The 17,227-nt window shown below is 39.2% G+C and overlaps 1 protein-coding gene across 18 annotated transcripts in view; it reads right to left on the bottom strand.

Moving 5' to 3' along the window:
* Positions 1-265: 265 nt before the first annotated feature.
* ZNF10 (zinc finger protein 10) overlaps positions 266-17,227 on the bottom strand; it is a 78,779-nt gene continuing 61,817 nt past the window's right edge. For 7 of the 18 annotated variants that reach the window (XM_059040751.2, XM_059040744.2, XM_067014450.1 and 4 more), the window contains one exon: positions 12,462-15,834. In XM_059040751.2, coding sequence (XP_058896734.2) covers positions 13,358-15,834 — 2,477 coding nt within the window. In that variant the 3' untranslated portion in view covers positions 12,462-13,357. Of the gene's footprint in view, positions 2,726-3,276; positions 3,391-12,461; positions 15,835-17,227 lie in introns of those variants that run through there. The other 11 variants (XM_067014446.1, XM_067014443.1, XR_010836717.1 and 8 more) reach the window with 10 other exon arrangements.

Below are 17,227 nucleotides of genomic sequence, written 5' to 3'. Positions count from 1 at the left end.
TTTGTTCACTTGAAAATCTGGAAACGACCCAAGCGCCTGGTGGAATATTGCTAAACACATCACACTTCAGAAACAGGATGGACTCCTGGAGGGTAATTAGTAGTTGCTCGGAGAAAGAATGCTTCCTGACCCGACTAGCGATACATTGTACAATTAAAAAGGCTGTTACAAAGCAATGTGAGTGAGACTGGGCCCATTTGAAAAGTACAGACATAAAATGATGTATGCCACATTGTTTAACCCTGGTTACCACCGGGTGACAAAATTATTGTTTTATTACTTTTATTTGGCTTTTACATTTTCTTCTTTTGCTTATCCAGGTTTTCTAATTTTTATAAAAAGATAATCTTCTGTTTTTCTAGTTTTAAGGCTCTTTTCAAGAAGTGAGAGAAAAAACATAGACAACAGGGTTGGGGGAAGCAATCCCCACCGTCCACATATACTAAGGCAGACATGGGTGAACAGAGAGGAAATTGGAGATTTGCTGCAGGAAACCCTCCTGTTGTGGAAATGTGATCACAGGCCCTTTCTCCAGGACCGGCTGGTGCTCAGTGAGAATATTCCTGGTTGCACTCCACCCATGAAGCATCAATGAAGTTAAAACCTCAATGGAAAACAAAATGTCCAAGTACCTACATTATTAAATTTAAATGTAATTCAAATTTTATGATTCTAATTCATTGTTATAAAATCAGTTACTTTTTTTGGCTGCCAGGTGAAAAGTTATTGTTTACAAACATTGTCTTATTTGAGCCTCCCAAGCCCCCTCTGAACGAGTTATTTTCCCTTGTTACTAAAAAGGAAATAGGTCCCAGTACATTTAAAACACTTCCAACCAATAAGTGGCCTCCTTTAACTGTCACACTCAAAAGCATACATTCTTAACTTGAGCACATAACAATTTCAAGTATTCTGAATCAGGGCAAACTCTTCATTTTTAATAGAGGTCTGATCTTCCAACAAAAGTTAGGCCAAAAGGTAATTATCCAACACCCACTGTAAATAGAGGCTGCCTCTCTTTTCCATGCTCACTAGTCTGACATGCAGTCATTACCACATAATGCAACCTAAGGCATACTTACCTGCTATTTCCAGATTTTCTATTCTCTTCTGGACCCAGGCTACCTGGGGCAGACTCCCAGTTCAATTGCTTAATAGCTGTGTGACTTTGTACAAGGTACTGATCCTGTATTTTCTCTCCTGTTGGTAAAATTTATGATTTGTAATAATAATGGGCCCTCTTTCCTCTTTGGTTTGAGATCATTAAATGAGTCAGTACTCAACACGGGCTATCTTCTTTATCATTTTGTTCCTTACCGCCGTTGTTCGCTTTTAACACATTCAAAATCTGGTAAGGGAACTTCTCCCTTAGGACTTCTTTTCAGAAATGTCCTGGCCATTCATGTACTTTCCCCCATAATGAGTAGCTGAACACATTTTTTAAAATCCTTGATCCACGGAAGGCTGCAAGCCCATCTAGATACAGCCTCCTAAGAACCTCTACTTCACCCTGAACCCCTCTTCCCTCCAGGGAATTACCTTCGTTCCCAGAGGTCCCCCTGAGGGAGTTGCTTGCCCACCCGCACTGCCCCAGGAAGCCTTCTTGAAGCCCCAGGGTAAGTAACCCCAGGCAGATTTGTCAGATTTGTCTAATCTGTCTGTATATTGGGGTGCTTGTAGCCAATGGAGACCAGTCCTTTGGGCCGTTCGTTGGGTTCACAGAACTACGGGGAGCAGGCCATCTGGGGAACACCCTTGGGAAACCAATGCCTGACGGAGAAAGAGAGGGGGTGTTTGACGCCCTGGGTAGAATGATGAGGACAGAGGGAACGTAAACAAGAGCTTGAAAGAGTGACTCCGCTGCCCTTCCTTTATTGGAAGATGGCAGACGCAGGTGGGGCAGGGAACAGGAAAACCCTCCCACACACTGACCCAGAGGCACTAGGAATGGTTTGGGTTTTTTTGCTAGAGAAAATTTTTTTTTTTTTTTTTTTTTTTGTGGTATGCGGGCCTCTCACTGCTGTGGCCTCTCCCGTTGCGGAGCACAGGCTCTGGACGCGCAGGCTCAGCGGCCACGGCTCACGGGCCCAGCCGCTCCGCGGCACGTGGGATCTTCCCGGACCGGGGCACGAACCCGTGTCCCCTGCATCGGCAGGCGGACTCCCAACCACTGCGCCACCTGGGAAGCCCTAGAGAAAATATTTTAAAAAAATTTTTAAAGATGAGATGAGTATTACCGATTTTTCCTTCTGGGTCAGGCTCAAAGGTGGCTGGGCAGTGGTGCTGTGCCCGAACAAGGCCCACTTCACCTGCTACAGACCTTCTTTCCCTCTGGTGGTAGGTCAGGCATAGGGTGGGGCCAGGGGACTCAGAGCCCCAGGTCTGTTCACTGAGCATAGGGGACTCTGTGAGGTGGGTATTTTGCCATCATTCCCATACGACAAGATGCCCATCGGAGAGGTTAAGTCACTGATCTAGTCACAGAACCGGTAGAGGGTGGGTTTGAGGTTAGCCCACTCCCATCTGGCCCCCAAGTGTTGGTCTGCACATCACCCAGCAGCACACTGACTCGGAGGGTGGGAGAGAAGGAGAGAAGTCTCGCTGCTCGTTACTCAGTAACCATGCTTGTTACACTCCAGGCCCAGGCTGGACACCGACGTCACAGATGAGCGACTGTCCCTGCGTCTGAGGAATCCACCCTCTCGGGACCTGTTGATTGCCTACTCTGTGCAGAGCAGGAAAAAAAAACAACCTATTTATCTATTTTCGTCATTGAAAAAAACCTAAATAGATATTTAACCGAAAGCATTTAAAATTAACATAATATTACATGTGAAAACTTGCACAGACATACAAGTCCAAGAAAATGAAAGCACATTGTGAAAGTTCTTGATTTTGATTCTCTATCCTTATAACTTACATAAAGTGCACAGATCTTTAGGGTTTACCTCTGATTTTTCCGTACATGCAGATACTGTGTCCGCACCATTTCCAGCATGCTTCAAGGCTCTCTCATGCTCGTTTCCAGCCACTATCCCCCCAACGGTGACCAGCCTGGACTTAAGTCACCAGATGGTAGCTTTGCCTTTTCTGCACTTGATCTGCCTTCTCAAATGCTACCAAATTTCCCCCAGGTAACCTTCTAGAAGGTCTATTTTTTTCCCCTCTTTACATTTAGGTGTACAATTAATCTGGAATTAATTTTAACTTATGGTACAAGGTACGGGTGTGTCAACTCCCCGCCCCCCCCACACACACATAGGACATCCAATTTACCTGATTTGAAGTCTTCACCATTGCACTGAAGTGAGACTTTTTGTCTTAAGTCAGATGATGGTACACGTGTGGGTCTGCTTCTGGGCTCTCTGATCTGTTGTTCCATTGGTCTACCTTTACATAAAACCATACTTTTAAAATCATGGGATAAGTCGATATTCAGTGTGTATCCTTTAATTTTCCTCCTCCTTGTCTTTGCTATGCTTCACCCTTTGCATCTTCACAGGAATTTGAGAATCAGCTCGTTACTTCTGACAAAAATGCATTTACTAGGACTTTGTGTTGGCACTGAATTTATAGATTTGGGAAATTTTTTTAATATAAATTTATTTAGTTAGTTTTGGCTGCCTTGGTTCTTCGTTGCTGTGTGCGGGCTTTCTCTAGTTGCAGCGAATATGGGCTACTCTTCGTTGTGCTCTGCGGGCTTCTCATTGTGGTGGTTCTCTTGTGGAGCATGAGTTCTAGGCATGTGGGCTTCAGTAGTTGTGGCACACATGCTCAGTAGTTGTAGCTCGTGGGCTCTAGAGCGCAGCCTCAGTAGTTGTGGCACACGGGCTTAGTTGCTCCACAGCATGTGGGATCTCCCCAGACCAGGGCTCAAACCTGTGTCCCCTGTATTGGCAGGCAGATTCTCAACCACTGCACTGGGAAGTCCCTGGGAAATGTTTGAGAACAATATTGAGTCTACCAATCCACAAATACAAAATAGATCTCATTTACGAAATTTCAAGCAATATTTTGCAGTTTTCTGTATAGAGGCTTTTCACACCTTTCTTTAGACTTATTTCTAATCATTTTATATATATATATATATATATATATATATATATATATATATATATATATATTTGCAGTACGCGGGCCTCTCACTGCTGTGGCCTCTCCCGTTGCGGAGCACAGGCTGCGGACACGCAGGCTCAGCGGCCATGTCTCACGGGCCTAGCTGCTCTGCGGCATGTGGGATCTTCCCGGACCGGGGCACGAACCCATGTCCCCTGCATTGGCAGGCGGACTCTCAACCACTGCGCCACCAGGGAAGCCCCATTCAATATTTTTGATGGTATTGTCAATGGTACTTTTAGTTCAATTATCTAATTGTTTTGTAATATACAGAAATACAGTTGACTTTTGTACACTGACATTCGACCTAGCAACTCTGCTAAATTCACTTAATTCTAACAGTTTGTCTTCAGGGGTTTTTTTTGTTTTCTAAGTACATATTGTATAGGAATGGCTACGTTTTCTTTCTTTCTTTCCAACGTTGAATTAAAGAGGTAACAGTTGTAATTTTTTCTATTCTTATATGCAAGGAGAGAGCATTAAGTATTTCACCTGAAATGAAATCATGATGTGTTTGCAACATGAAGTGTCTATGATAGATTTCTTTTGTAAATATGCTTTATGAGATTAAGGAAGTTCCTCTCTATTACTAGATTTAAGAGCCTTTGCTATAGATACCTGTTTAATTTCATCACTTACCTTTTCTCTGCGTCTTGGGTTGGTTTTTCTCCCTTATTCTGTAACTGTGATGGATCTCAGTGTGTGGGGGTTGTTTTGGCTGTACCACGCAGCATGTGGGATCTTAGTTCCCCAACCAGGGATCAAACCCATGCCCCCTGCACTGGAAGCATGGAGTCTTAACCACTGGACCACCAGGGGAAATCCCCTGTTTTGGGGTTGTTGCTTTTTTTAAACATTAAACCATCCTTGCATGGATACAATAAACCATATTTGATCATGATATAATTTTTATATATAATTTATATATCACTAGATTCCATCTGTTAATTCATTGCTTAGGATTTTTGCATCTCTGTTCATGAGAAATAAATGTCTACATTTTCATTTTTTTCTAGTGTGTTTATTGAATTTTGGCACCAAATTTATGCAGGTCTCAAAAGAAGTACTGGGAAGCATTCTCTCACTTTTTCTATTCCCTGGAAAATTTTATAGAATTGGAATTATTTCTTCTTTAAATTTCAGAAGAATTCACTAGGGAAGGCATCTAGACTTCAAGCTTTCTTTGTGGAAAGGCTTTTAATTTTGGATTCAATTTCTTCAATAGATTTAGGACTGATTTGTTTTTTATTTCTTCTTATATCCAACTTAAGTTGTGATTTCTAAGGAATTTGTCCTTACTATCTAAACTGTCAAATGTGTTGCCTATTGCATAACCTTCTTTTACATTTACTTTATTTACTTTCATGTAAAATCTGTGGTGATATCCCATTTCATATTGGATACTGGCAATGTATTTTTTTCCTCTTTCTTTCTTTTTCTTTTTCTTTTTTTCCCCAGTATTTTAACATCTTTATTGGAGTAAAATTGCTTTACAATGGTGTGTTAGTTTCTGCTTTATATCAAAGTGCATCAGCTATACATATACATATATCTCCATATCTCCCTCTTGCATCTCCTTCCCACCCTCCCTATCCCACCCCTCTAGGTGGTCACAAAGCACCGAGCTGATCTCCCTGTGCTATGCAGCTGCTTCCCTGTCTTGCTTCTTCTTGATCAGAAGTGAATTTTATTAATCAAAGAATCAACTTTCAGTGGCAATTCTCTTTTGTACATTTGGTTCCTATTTAACCAATTTCTGCTCTTCATTATTGCCTTTCTGCTACTTTCTGAGTTTAATTTGCTTCTCTTTTGTGGCTTCCTGAAATAGAAGGCTACATAATTGGTTTTCAACCTCTTTCTTAATACATTAAAGCTATACATTCTCCTTCACTTTTTACCATTGTATTTTACCATCATTTATGTAAAAATATTTCCTAATTTCTGAAATTTCTCAACCTAACATTACTATTTTTGTAATTAAGAAGTATCTGAGAGGAAAATACTTTGAGACTAATATTTGTTCTTCATAATATTTTTGCATACTAGTATTCATTAATTCCTGCCTGAAACAATCTTTACTCTAGTGGCTGCCTAATGACAATTTTCTAATTTCATCATTTCTTCTACATTTATCAGTTGGAATTCACCCACCATAAATGGTTTTTTTCTGGCCCCCTCCATTATTTCAGTGCAACCTACTTATATTTACTTTCTTCTTCTGTGTGGTTCTTTGTTCTTTCAAATAATTTCTTTTGTAATTTAGGCTTCATGTTGTTCCATTTATTACTTTTATATCTTCTTATAGTGCCCTGAATCCCACTTTTCTCCATCAGTGATTATCAGCCTAACAGTTAAAGTGGTATCCTTTGCTTTCCTCCTAGTATCAATGGCAGTATCTTACTTCCCCCAACACTCTTTCCTCTTCTTATGCTCACTTCATACTTACTTTACCAGAAAATATCTTTCTATAGTATTCTTCCATCTCTGCTCAACCCTCATTTTAGTCTTAGATGTAAAATTAAATATATTAAATGCTCACCATCACCCCTTTAGCTGGAAGCTCAACCTCTAGTATATTACTCAAAAAATTAATTTTTGTATATGGTGTAAGCATAGACCAAGACACATATTTTTCTCAAACAGATGTGCAAGTGTTTCAGCACCATTTTCTTTGTAAAGACTATTCTCTTTCCAATGAATTGATTTTGTAATTTTGACAAAAATCAAAAATCAGTTCACTATGTAGTGTGTAGTTTTACTCAGGACTCTCTTCTGTTTCACTAATCTATGTCTGTCCTTTCACAATACCACACTGTCATAGCTGCTGTAGCTTAATGACAGGCCTGGAAATCAAAGAGTATATTTCTTGCAACTTTGTTTTTCCTATTCAAAATTGTGAGTATTCTAGTTCCTTTGCTATTCCACATAAATTTTAGAATCAGTTTGTCAGTTTTCACAGAAAATCTTCCTGGGAATTTTATTGGAATGGGATTGAGTCTAAAAATCCGTGTGGAGAACACTGACACTTCAACGACATTGAATCTTCCAATCCATTAACAGGGCACCTCCTCCCATTGTCCAGGTCATTATTATTCCCTTCTTCATTGTTGTTCTCAGCATACATTTCATGTATCACTCACTTTTAACTAATCCATGGTTTTCAGTGCTATCATAAATAGCTGTGCATTTTAACCCTAATTTTCCATTGTATATTGCAAGTATGTAGAAATAGAACTGATTTCTGAATATTGATTTTACATTTTGCTGTCTTGCTAAATTGACTTGTTATGGTGGCTTTTTTAAAGCCATGTGTGTAAAGTTTTAAATGGAGTTTGAGTGAAGGCAGTCATGCTGTCTCTGAATAGTTGTCGTCCTTCCTTTCCAATCGCTATCTTTTTTTCTTGCCTTATGCAGTCAGCTAAGTCTTCCAGTACAATGCTGAAATAGAGTGGTGAGAGTGGATATAATTGACTTGTTCTCAATCTTAAGGGAAGCTATTCACTCTTTCACCATTATGACATTAATTGCAGACCAGCGGTCCCCAACCTTTTTGGCACCAGGGACCAGTTTCATGGATGACAATGTTTCCACGGACCAGGGGGCGAGGGGGATGGTTCAGGAGGTAATGCGATTGGTGGGGAGTGATGGGGAGCAGCAGATGAAGCTACGCTCACTCACCTGCTGCTCACCTCGTTGTGTGGCCCAGTTTCTAACATGCCGCAGACCAGAACCAGTACTGTGGTGCCCCCTGGGGGCTGGGGACCCCTGCTGTAGACATATTTTTCGGATGTGCTTTATTAGTTTGAGGAAGCTACTTCCTACTCCCAGTTTCCTGAGGTTTTTTTTTTTATCATGAGTGCTGTGGAATTTGAACAAATGCTTTTACTACACCTGTTGATGTGACCATATGGTTTTTATTTTTTAATTGGTCAGGTATGTATTAGTGATTCGATTTTGAATATTGAATCAGCCTCAGCTTTGTATTCCCAAGATAAACTCCAATTTGCCTTCATGTATTACCCTTTTACATATTACTGTACTTAATTAACTAATACTGAGGCTTTTTTTTTTTTTTTTTCGGTACGCGGGCCTCTCACTGCTGTGGCCTCTCCTGTTGCGGAGTACAGGCTCTGGACACGCAGGCTCAGCAGCCATGGCTCACGGGCCCAGCCGCTCCACGGCATGTGGGATCTTCCCGGACCGGGGCACGAATCCGCGTCCCCTGCATCGGCAGGCGGACTCTCAACCACTGCGCCACCAGGGAAGCCCCTGAGGCTTTTTACATCTATGTTCATGAAGAACATTTGTAGTTTTTAAAACGTTTGTAGTTTTTTCGTTTAATCAGTGTGACACTGATTTCATAAAATTGGTTAAGAAGTATTTGTCATCTATTTTCTGGAAGTTAGTATAGAATGGCTATTACTTCTTTCTTAAATGTTTGATAGAAATCACCAGTGAAATGATCTGAGCCTGGATTTTTTTTCTTTTTTGGGAGAATTTTAACTATGAATTTAATTTCTTTAATAAATGTAGCACTATTCAGGTTGCCCATTTCATATTCTTTTGGTGGTTTGTGTCTTTCAAGAATTTAGTCCATCAAAGTTGTCAAATTTGTGTTTTGTGTTGCTTACCCCTTCCACTGTTTTTGTTTCACTGGTTTCTGGTCTTATCCTTACTATTTCATTCCTATTTACACTGGGCTTTACTCTTCTTTTCCTGGTTCCTTAAGGTAGGACTTTAGATTATTGATGTGAGACCCTTATTCTTTTCTAATGTAAGCATTTAGTGCCATTAATTTCCCTGTACACACCGCTTTTTCTGCATCTCGAAAAATTCGATATGTTGTATTTTAATTTGTACATGTTGTATATAATAATTCAAAATATTTCCCATATTTTTCTTGAAATTTCTTGGAGCCATGAATTACTTAGAATTGTGCTGCTTAATTTCCAAGTGTTTGTCGATTTTTCTGTTCTTGTTGCAACTGGTTTCTTGTTAAACTGCACTACAGATGGAAGAAATTTTGAATGGTTTCAATTATTTTAAAAATGTTAAGATTAATGACTTAGGACATGAACTGTATTGATGAATGCTTCACAGGTAACAGAAAAGAATACATACTCTGCTGTTGGATATTCTAGACATGTCTACCAGGTCTAGTTTATTGATGGCATTATTCAGTGCTTCTATAGCTTTGCTGATTTTTGGTCTCCAAGTTATGTTACTGAGAAATAACTGTTGAAGTGTCCAACTAAAATGGTAGAGTATATTTCTCCTTTCAGTTCTGTTTTTGCATGATTTTGAAGCTTTCTTGTTAAGTGCATGCACATTTAGGATTGTCTTTTTGGTAAAATGATGCTTTTCATTATATAAGGTACCTATATATTCCTGATAATTTTCTTTGCTCTTTGAATATATATTTACTTCCAGAAAAGGGTACATATTTTCTAATGTCAGCTTTTAGGCTGGGAGATAAGGTGGGGCTGAATCAATCTGATCTGTATTTCAGCTGTCTGAGCTTTGTTGAAGCTTTTGGTTGAGTTAGTGCAAAACTGCCTTCAGATATTTTGACAGCAAATCAGAATGTTTCCCTCAGCAGGGCCTGGAATCTGAGCATGGAGACATTGTAGAGATTTGCTTGTGCTCACAGCCAAGCTGCCAGCTCTCAGAGCTGTGCAAAACATCTCCTTGCCTTACAGTCTGTAGTTTAAATATTTGCCTGTAGTTTATTTTGGTTTTTCTAAATAGACAATCACATGTGCAAACAACAGGATTTTTGTTTCTGCCCCAAACCCCAATTCCTTACAACTCTCTGTTCTCACATATTGGCTAGAATTGCCATTATATTGCTCAATAAAATTGATGAGCATTCTTTTTCTTAATTTAAAGGTATACATCTACTGTTTTATCATTAAATATGACATTTGTCAGTTTTTGGAACATACTCCTTGCAAAGTTAAAGAAGTTAATTTCTATCTCTAATTTAATAACATTTTAAAATCATCTATGGGTATTATAGCCCATCAAATGATTTATCTACACATACTGAGATACTCATATGGCCTTTTTCTGGTAGTGTGGTTAATTTTTAAAAAAGATTTTCTAATATTAAATCTTCCAAACACCCTCATGTGTTTTAATTAGGATCAGATTCAGGTACACATAACAGAACCAACTCTCCTCCCAACAAAAAAAAGAAAAGATGCCGTGAACAAGACAGTTCATCTCTCTTTTGTGTAAAAATATGCCCAGACTTGGTGGTCTATGGCTGCCACAGCAGCTCCATCATTACCAGAGAGCCACATCACTCTTATCTCTCTACTGCACTCAAGCAGACAGCTTCCACCCTCAAGAGGAGTTCAGGTTCTAAGATGGCTTCTGAGTCTCCGAACATCCAGCGTGTTGCATATTAAAAAGAAAAGATGAAAGCACACTAGGGGGCTTTCCCCACTTGTTTTCCTTTTGAAAAATCTTCCCGTTATCCCTCTCGGTAACTTCTATGTCCATTTCATTACTCAGAATTAGCAGCATGATCACACTTAGCTACAAAAAGAATGGAGGGCTTCCCTGGTGGCGCAGTGGTTGAGAATCCGCCTGCCGATGCAGGAGACACGGGTTCGTGCCCTGGTCCGGGAGGATCCCACATGCCGCGGAGCGGCTGAGCCCGTGAGCCGTGGCCGCTGAGCCTGCGCGTCCGGAGCCTGTGCTCCGCAACGGGAGAGGCCACAACAGTGAGAGGCCCGCATACCGCAAAAAAAAAAAAAAAAGAATGGAGAAATGCAGCTTTTTAGCCGGGCACATCACCATTATGAAAAATACAGTGATACTGTTGGTAATGAAGAAATACTGGGTTCACTACTAACAGTCTGCTACACTTAACAATGTCATGACTTTAAAAAATAAAAACTCTACATTACTAGATGCATTTTTGCTATAATTCCATTTAGGATTTTAAAATCTATGTTCACAAATGACTTTGTCATTTCCCCCCAAAATGTCTACTTCCTGTGAAATATTGTAAAATGTTAGAATTGTCTTTCCTTTAACTTTCCTGAAAATTATCAACTATTACGGAAAGTCTCTGGAACCTCTTTCTTTTCTGGGGCTGGGGCAGAGTTAGAGGAACTAGGTAGATTTTCAAGCCAGAAATTCAATTTTTAACTTTCCTATTTTGTTTACTGGTTGCTGATCTATTGATTTTTGTTAAGTTTCATTTATCTGGAAAATTTTCCATTTCATTTAAAATCAGACCCAATCCAGCATTATCCTTTCACACAGTATTTGATTTATGCTTTCAACATTATGTTGACATCTCTGGCTTCTACTGGGAGAGGCTGAATGTGGATTTGCATCACACAATACAGCACCTTTAAAATCTAATTGACCCTGGATAGTGGGAAACAGAATATGTGTTTATTCTTTATTTTGTGTATGTATCTTCCTTGGAACATCAATGACAAAATACATATTCATGATATTTTCCAGGTTTAAGGGAGAGACTGTAGCAGATATCTGAAATTCTTTCCTTATACAAGCCTTCTCTTCCCTTCTGTAAATCATCATTCTTCACCCCAGGTCTATTGACATTGGATAATAATAATGAGCTGAACACATAAGGACTTGGGATTCAGAAATCACTGACTACGTCCTTCAAGGAAGATGCAGTTTCTTTGGGTAAGAGATGGGATTCCCCACTGAAGTAAAGAGAACAAAGTAGTGGGTGTTTCAGGAATATTTGCAGTTTTGAATCCTCATATTCCTCCAAGATAGCCTAACCTAATTTTCAGATTAATGCTCATTCACATAAGGTAATTGGTGAGGCTGTGAAAAAAACTGACTTTGTAAGTAAGCAAGTGGTAGAGTGACTTTTCACCATCCTGAATCTATAGCTATACATACACACTTCAGCAGCATCACTTAAAGGTATCACTTAAATGTACTGAGAGGATACAAGATAGTTCAAATTAACAGAGAAGTGAACTAGGATTAAAAAGGGACAATAACTAAAGCTATTCTGGGTAATCTATATAGAAGGAACTAATTAATACTAGCAGCAAGATGCTACCTGAGAACAAAAGCTAAGTTTGATTTTCTGTACTAAGGAGTCCATTAAAAATTTATATTCTGAACTATCTCAGCCAACTCCTGGCAGGGCACCTTGAATGATGATCCCATCATGACTGCATATACTGTGAATTCTCTTAAAGGAAATCAAGGTGTTCTAACCAGAGAAGGCAGAACAGATTGCAGATACACAATCACATGAAACGTGCACTATATTGATTATATAACTAAAGAGGTAGCTTTCAGGACCATTTACAAAGGATACTAAATAACAGAAAAGGTTTAAAGTATGGAAATGCACTTTTAATGCCATATTATTCTAGTAAAAAGTTGTATTTTTAAATAAGAACGTCCCTATGCAGAGTAGAAACCCCTGGAAAATGGTACTGTTATCTAGCTAACTTATCTATCAAATGTGGCATTCACAAGAATATGCAAAACTACACAAAACATATTTTATAGTACAGAAAGGAAGATAACACCTAAACATCCCTGCAGGTCTTATGATGTAGTCCTTATTGTTATCCTGATTATTACATTTATTTACACAGGTTAAAAAATCTTTATGTTCCACTATGAACATGCCTATCATTGATAGTTGAATACTTTCTCCAATCATCTCCTAAAAGTTTGGAACATTTGGAACATAATTTCCCTTAATTTGTAAAGGAAATTATTTTTTTCCAAATGAATCAAAATAACAGTAAATAAACCTTCCTGTTGAGTGTTTACCCCATCTAAAATATTCATAGATCTTCATTCATTCAATATTTTTTTTCTTTTTTTTTTTTTACTAGAAGTTTGTCATTCCTAGATGAAGAATTTCCCTAACTTATAGCATGGTTTCTCCAAGGTATGAGCTTATGATACCTGCAATTCATTCATTTATGTTTTCTCTCATCAAAATCCTAATTCTTAATAAACTATGAATTTCAAAGGACTGTATTCTATATTCATTTGTATTATGGAATTTCCTCATTGTGGATGTTAGCATATTAAAAAATGGCTTTCTGACATTCATTTCATTCATAATGTTCCTCACCTGCACAAACTTACAAGACTTCCTGCTAAGAACTTTCATAGGGTTCACTGAATTCACAGAGTCCCTTGTGCACATATACCGATATTTTTTGTGCCACATGCCACATATACATGGTGTACAGTGAGATGATTCCATTTACAGAGTTTCTCTCCTGTACAAATTTTCTGGGAATTCCTGTGAACTGACTTTTGAGAGAAAGTTTCTTACATTTACTTCACCAATATGTTTCTCATCTGCGTGAGTTCTCTGATGCATAATGAGCTGTGACTTCCAACAAAAGGCCTTCCCACATTCAATGCACTTACAGGGTTTCTCTCCTGTATGAGTCCTCTGATGTGCACTGAGAATTGACTTCTGAGAGAAGGTTTTTCCACATTCACTGCATCCATAGGGTTTCTCCCCTGAATGAGTCCTCTGATGCACAATGAGCTGAGACTTCCTAATGAAGGCTTTTTCACACTCGTTGCATTCATAGGGCTTCTCTCTTGTGTGCATTCTCTGATGTACAATGAGCCGTAATTTTCCACTGAAGGACTTCTCACATTGACTGCATTTATAAGGGTTTTCCCCTGCATGAGTGCGCTCGTGTACAATGAGTAGCGACTTCCAAATGAAGGCTTTCCCGCATTTGTGGCATTCATACGGTTTCTCTCCAGAATGAGTTCTCATGTGTATAATGAGGTATGACTTGCTACTAAAGGCTTTCCCACACTCACTGCACCCATAAGGTTTTTCCCCAGCATGAGTTCGCTGATGTGAGATGAGCTGATCTTTTCTATTAAAGGCTTTCCCACATTCACTGCATTCATAGGGATTCTCCCCTGTGTGAATTCTCTGATGTACAATAAGTTGTGAATTGAAACTAAAGGATTTCCCGCATTCACTGCATTCATGTGGTTTCTCTCCTGTGTGAGTCCTCATATGTATAATGAGGTAGGACTTGCTCCTAAAAGCCTTCCCACATTCAATGCATCCATAGGGTTTCAATCCTGTGTGACTTCTCTGATGTACAATGAGCTGTGACTTCAAACTGAAGGCTTTTCCACACTGATTACACCCATAGGGTTTTACCCCAGTGTGTGCTCCCTGATGTACAATAAGCTGTGACTTGAAAGTAAAGGATTTCCCACATTCACTACAACCATAGGGTTTCTCTCCTGTGTGGGTTCTCTGATGTACAATAAGATTCGACTTTGTATTAAAGGCTTTCTGACATTCACCGCATTCAAAGGGTTTCTCTCCTGTATGAGTTCTCTGATGTATCACAAGCTGTGACTTCAAACCAAAAGTTTTCCCACAGTCACTGCATTCATAGGGCTTCTCCCCTGCATGAGTTCTCTGGTGTGAAATGAGCTGGTATTTCCGACTAAAGGCTTTCCCACATTCACTGCATTCATAGGGATTCTCCCCTGTGTGAATTCTCTGATGTACAATAAGTTGTGAATTGAAACTGAAGGATTTCCCGCATTCACTGCATTCATGTGGTTTCTCTCCTGTGTGAGTCCTCATATGTATGATGAGGTAGGACTTGCTCCTAAAAGCTTTCCCACACTCAATGCATCCATAGGGTTTCACTCCTGTGTGACTTCTCTGATGTACAATGAGTTGTGACTTCAAACTGAACGCTTTTCCACACTGATTACACCCATAGGGTTTTACCCCAGTGTGTGCTCCCTGATGTACAATGAGCTGTGACTTGAAAGTAAAGGCTTTCCCACATTCACTACAACCATAGGGTTTCTCCCCTGTGTGGGTTCTCTGATGTACCATGAGGTTAGACTTTGTATTAAAGGCTTTCCGACAATCACTGCATTCATAGGGTTTCTCCCCTGTATGAATTCTTTGATGTATAATAAGTTGCGATTTCAAACCAAAAGCTTTCCCACAGTCATGACACCCATAGGGTTTCTGTCCTGAATGAGTTCTCTGGTGTGAAACAAGCTGGTCTTTCCTACTGAAAACTTTCCCACATTCACAGCATTCATAGGGATTCTCCCGTGTGTGAATTCTCTGATGTATAACAAGTTGTGAATTGAAACTGAAAGTTTTCTGACAAACACTGCATTCATGTAGTTTCTCTCCTGTGTGAGTTCTCTGATGAACAATGAGGTAGGACTTGCTGCTGAAGTCTTTCCCACATCCATTACATTTGTAGGGTTTTTCTTTTGCATGAGTTCGCTGATGCACCACAAGGTATGACTTGCTGCTGAAGGCCTTCCCACAGTAATTGCATTCAAAGGGTTTTCCTCCCATACATATTTGTTGGCATATGAGCTGTGACTTTCTGTTGGCAGTTTTTCCAGATTCATTACTTTCACAGTATTTTATCCCAATAACAGCTTGCTCATGTTTAGAATGGATGGACGATTCCCTATGTGCATGAAACCCATTAGGATTCTTTCCGGCATAATTATTACTGAAGTTTGTATTATATTTCAAACACTTTCCATTTGTGACACATTTATGAAGTTTTTGTCTTGAAGAAACATAATCTGTACTAAGAAGACACAGTTTTCCAAATGCAGTACACTGATAGCCTTTTGACATACTTCTTAGCTTGCCTTGATTTTCTTTATGCCATTCCATACGACCATCAATTTCCCAGACTTCGTCTAGAAATGAAAATACTCATGTTATAAATAGTAACATGACCCTTGTATAGCATAAAATTGCCTTAAAAATGCCCTATCATGAAGTTTTTCTTAGTTTCAGATATCAGTTCTGAATGTAAATAAAATCTCAACTGTAAATGTACCCAAACTCCTGGGCACTGGGGAAAACAAAGCAAATCAAAACATGTAATAGGCAAAGGGAACTGACAATAAATAAACGTAGTCTTGAGTTCCAAAATTTTGAAAAATGCCTTCTTTAGAAAGCACAAAGAAAAATGAGCAAAATACAAAGAGGTGGGGTCTTCCCTGGTGGCACAATGGATAAGAATCCGCCTGCCAATGCAGGGGACATGGGTTCGAACCCTGGTCCAAGAAGATTCCACATGCTGCAGAGCAACTAAGCCCATGTGCCACAACTATTGAACCTGTGCTCTAGAGCCCGCGAGCCACAACTACTGAAGCCCATGTGCCACAACTACTGAAGCCCGCGAACCTAGAGCCCATGCTCTGCAAAAAGAGAAGCTACTGCAATGAGAAGCCCGCACACCATAAGCAAGAGTAGCCCCCGCTCGCCACAACTACAGAAAGCCCACGTGCAGAAACGAAGATGTAATGCAGCCAAAAATAAATAAATAAATTTATTTTTTTTAATGTATTATATAAAGAGGTGGGAAAGGATCTCTGAGCATTAGCTTCATTCGACAAATAATCATTAAATATCTATTATGTGCCAAACACTGTGCTAAGCTCAGGAGAAAGAGCAGAACCACTGCAGATTGGTTTACAGTCCTCTTGGGAATAAAGTTCCACTGAATACCCAAATAGATGAAAATAAACTCACAAGAAACATCATCAAGATGTTTCAGAACACTGACAAGCAGCAGCTAATAAAGCTTCCAGAGAAACTAAAAAAGTTTCATATAATGGGTCAAAATTTAGAATGGATCTGACTTCTCATTAGCATCGCTAGGAGAGAAAAAACAGAGCATTCAGGAGTAAAGTATAAACATTTTCAGAGGCACAGGTCTCAAATTTTATATCAAATGCACCCTTCCACAGGAAGCTACTATGAAAAGTGTTCCTTTCACAGGAAGCTACTATGAAAACAAACCAAGAAAAAAGATGACACCAAAAAATAGAAAAGAAAATCTGAAAGGAGATTCCAGGTTAAAAACTGTACAACCAGGTCTTGAGAAAAATCAGGTTACACTGGAGCAAGTCAAAAGACATGGGAGTGATGTCACCAAAGACGAAATTGACAAAATCACTAATTTAACTGAATGTACCAAAAGAATATTTAGATATGTGAAGAAGAGTCTGGGGTTAAATTAATTATAAATACCTTAATGATAACACTGAAAATTGGGCAGGAAGTAAAACAACTCAAGAGAAA

Source organism: Kogia breviceps, chromosome 15, assembly GCF_026419965.1.
Source record: "Kogia breviceps isolate mKogBre1 chromosome 15, mKogBre1 haplotype 1, whole genome shotgun sequence".
NCBI lineage: Eukaryota > Metazoa > Chordata > Mammalia > Artiodactyla > Physeteridae > Kogia > Kogia breviceps.
The sequence above is the reverse complement of the archived record's forward strand: the minus strand, read 5'-3'. Positions and strand labels throughout refer to the sequence as shown.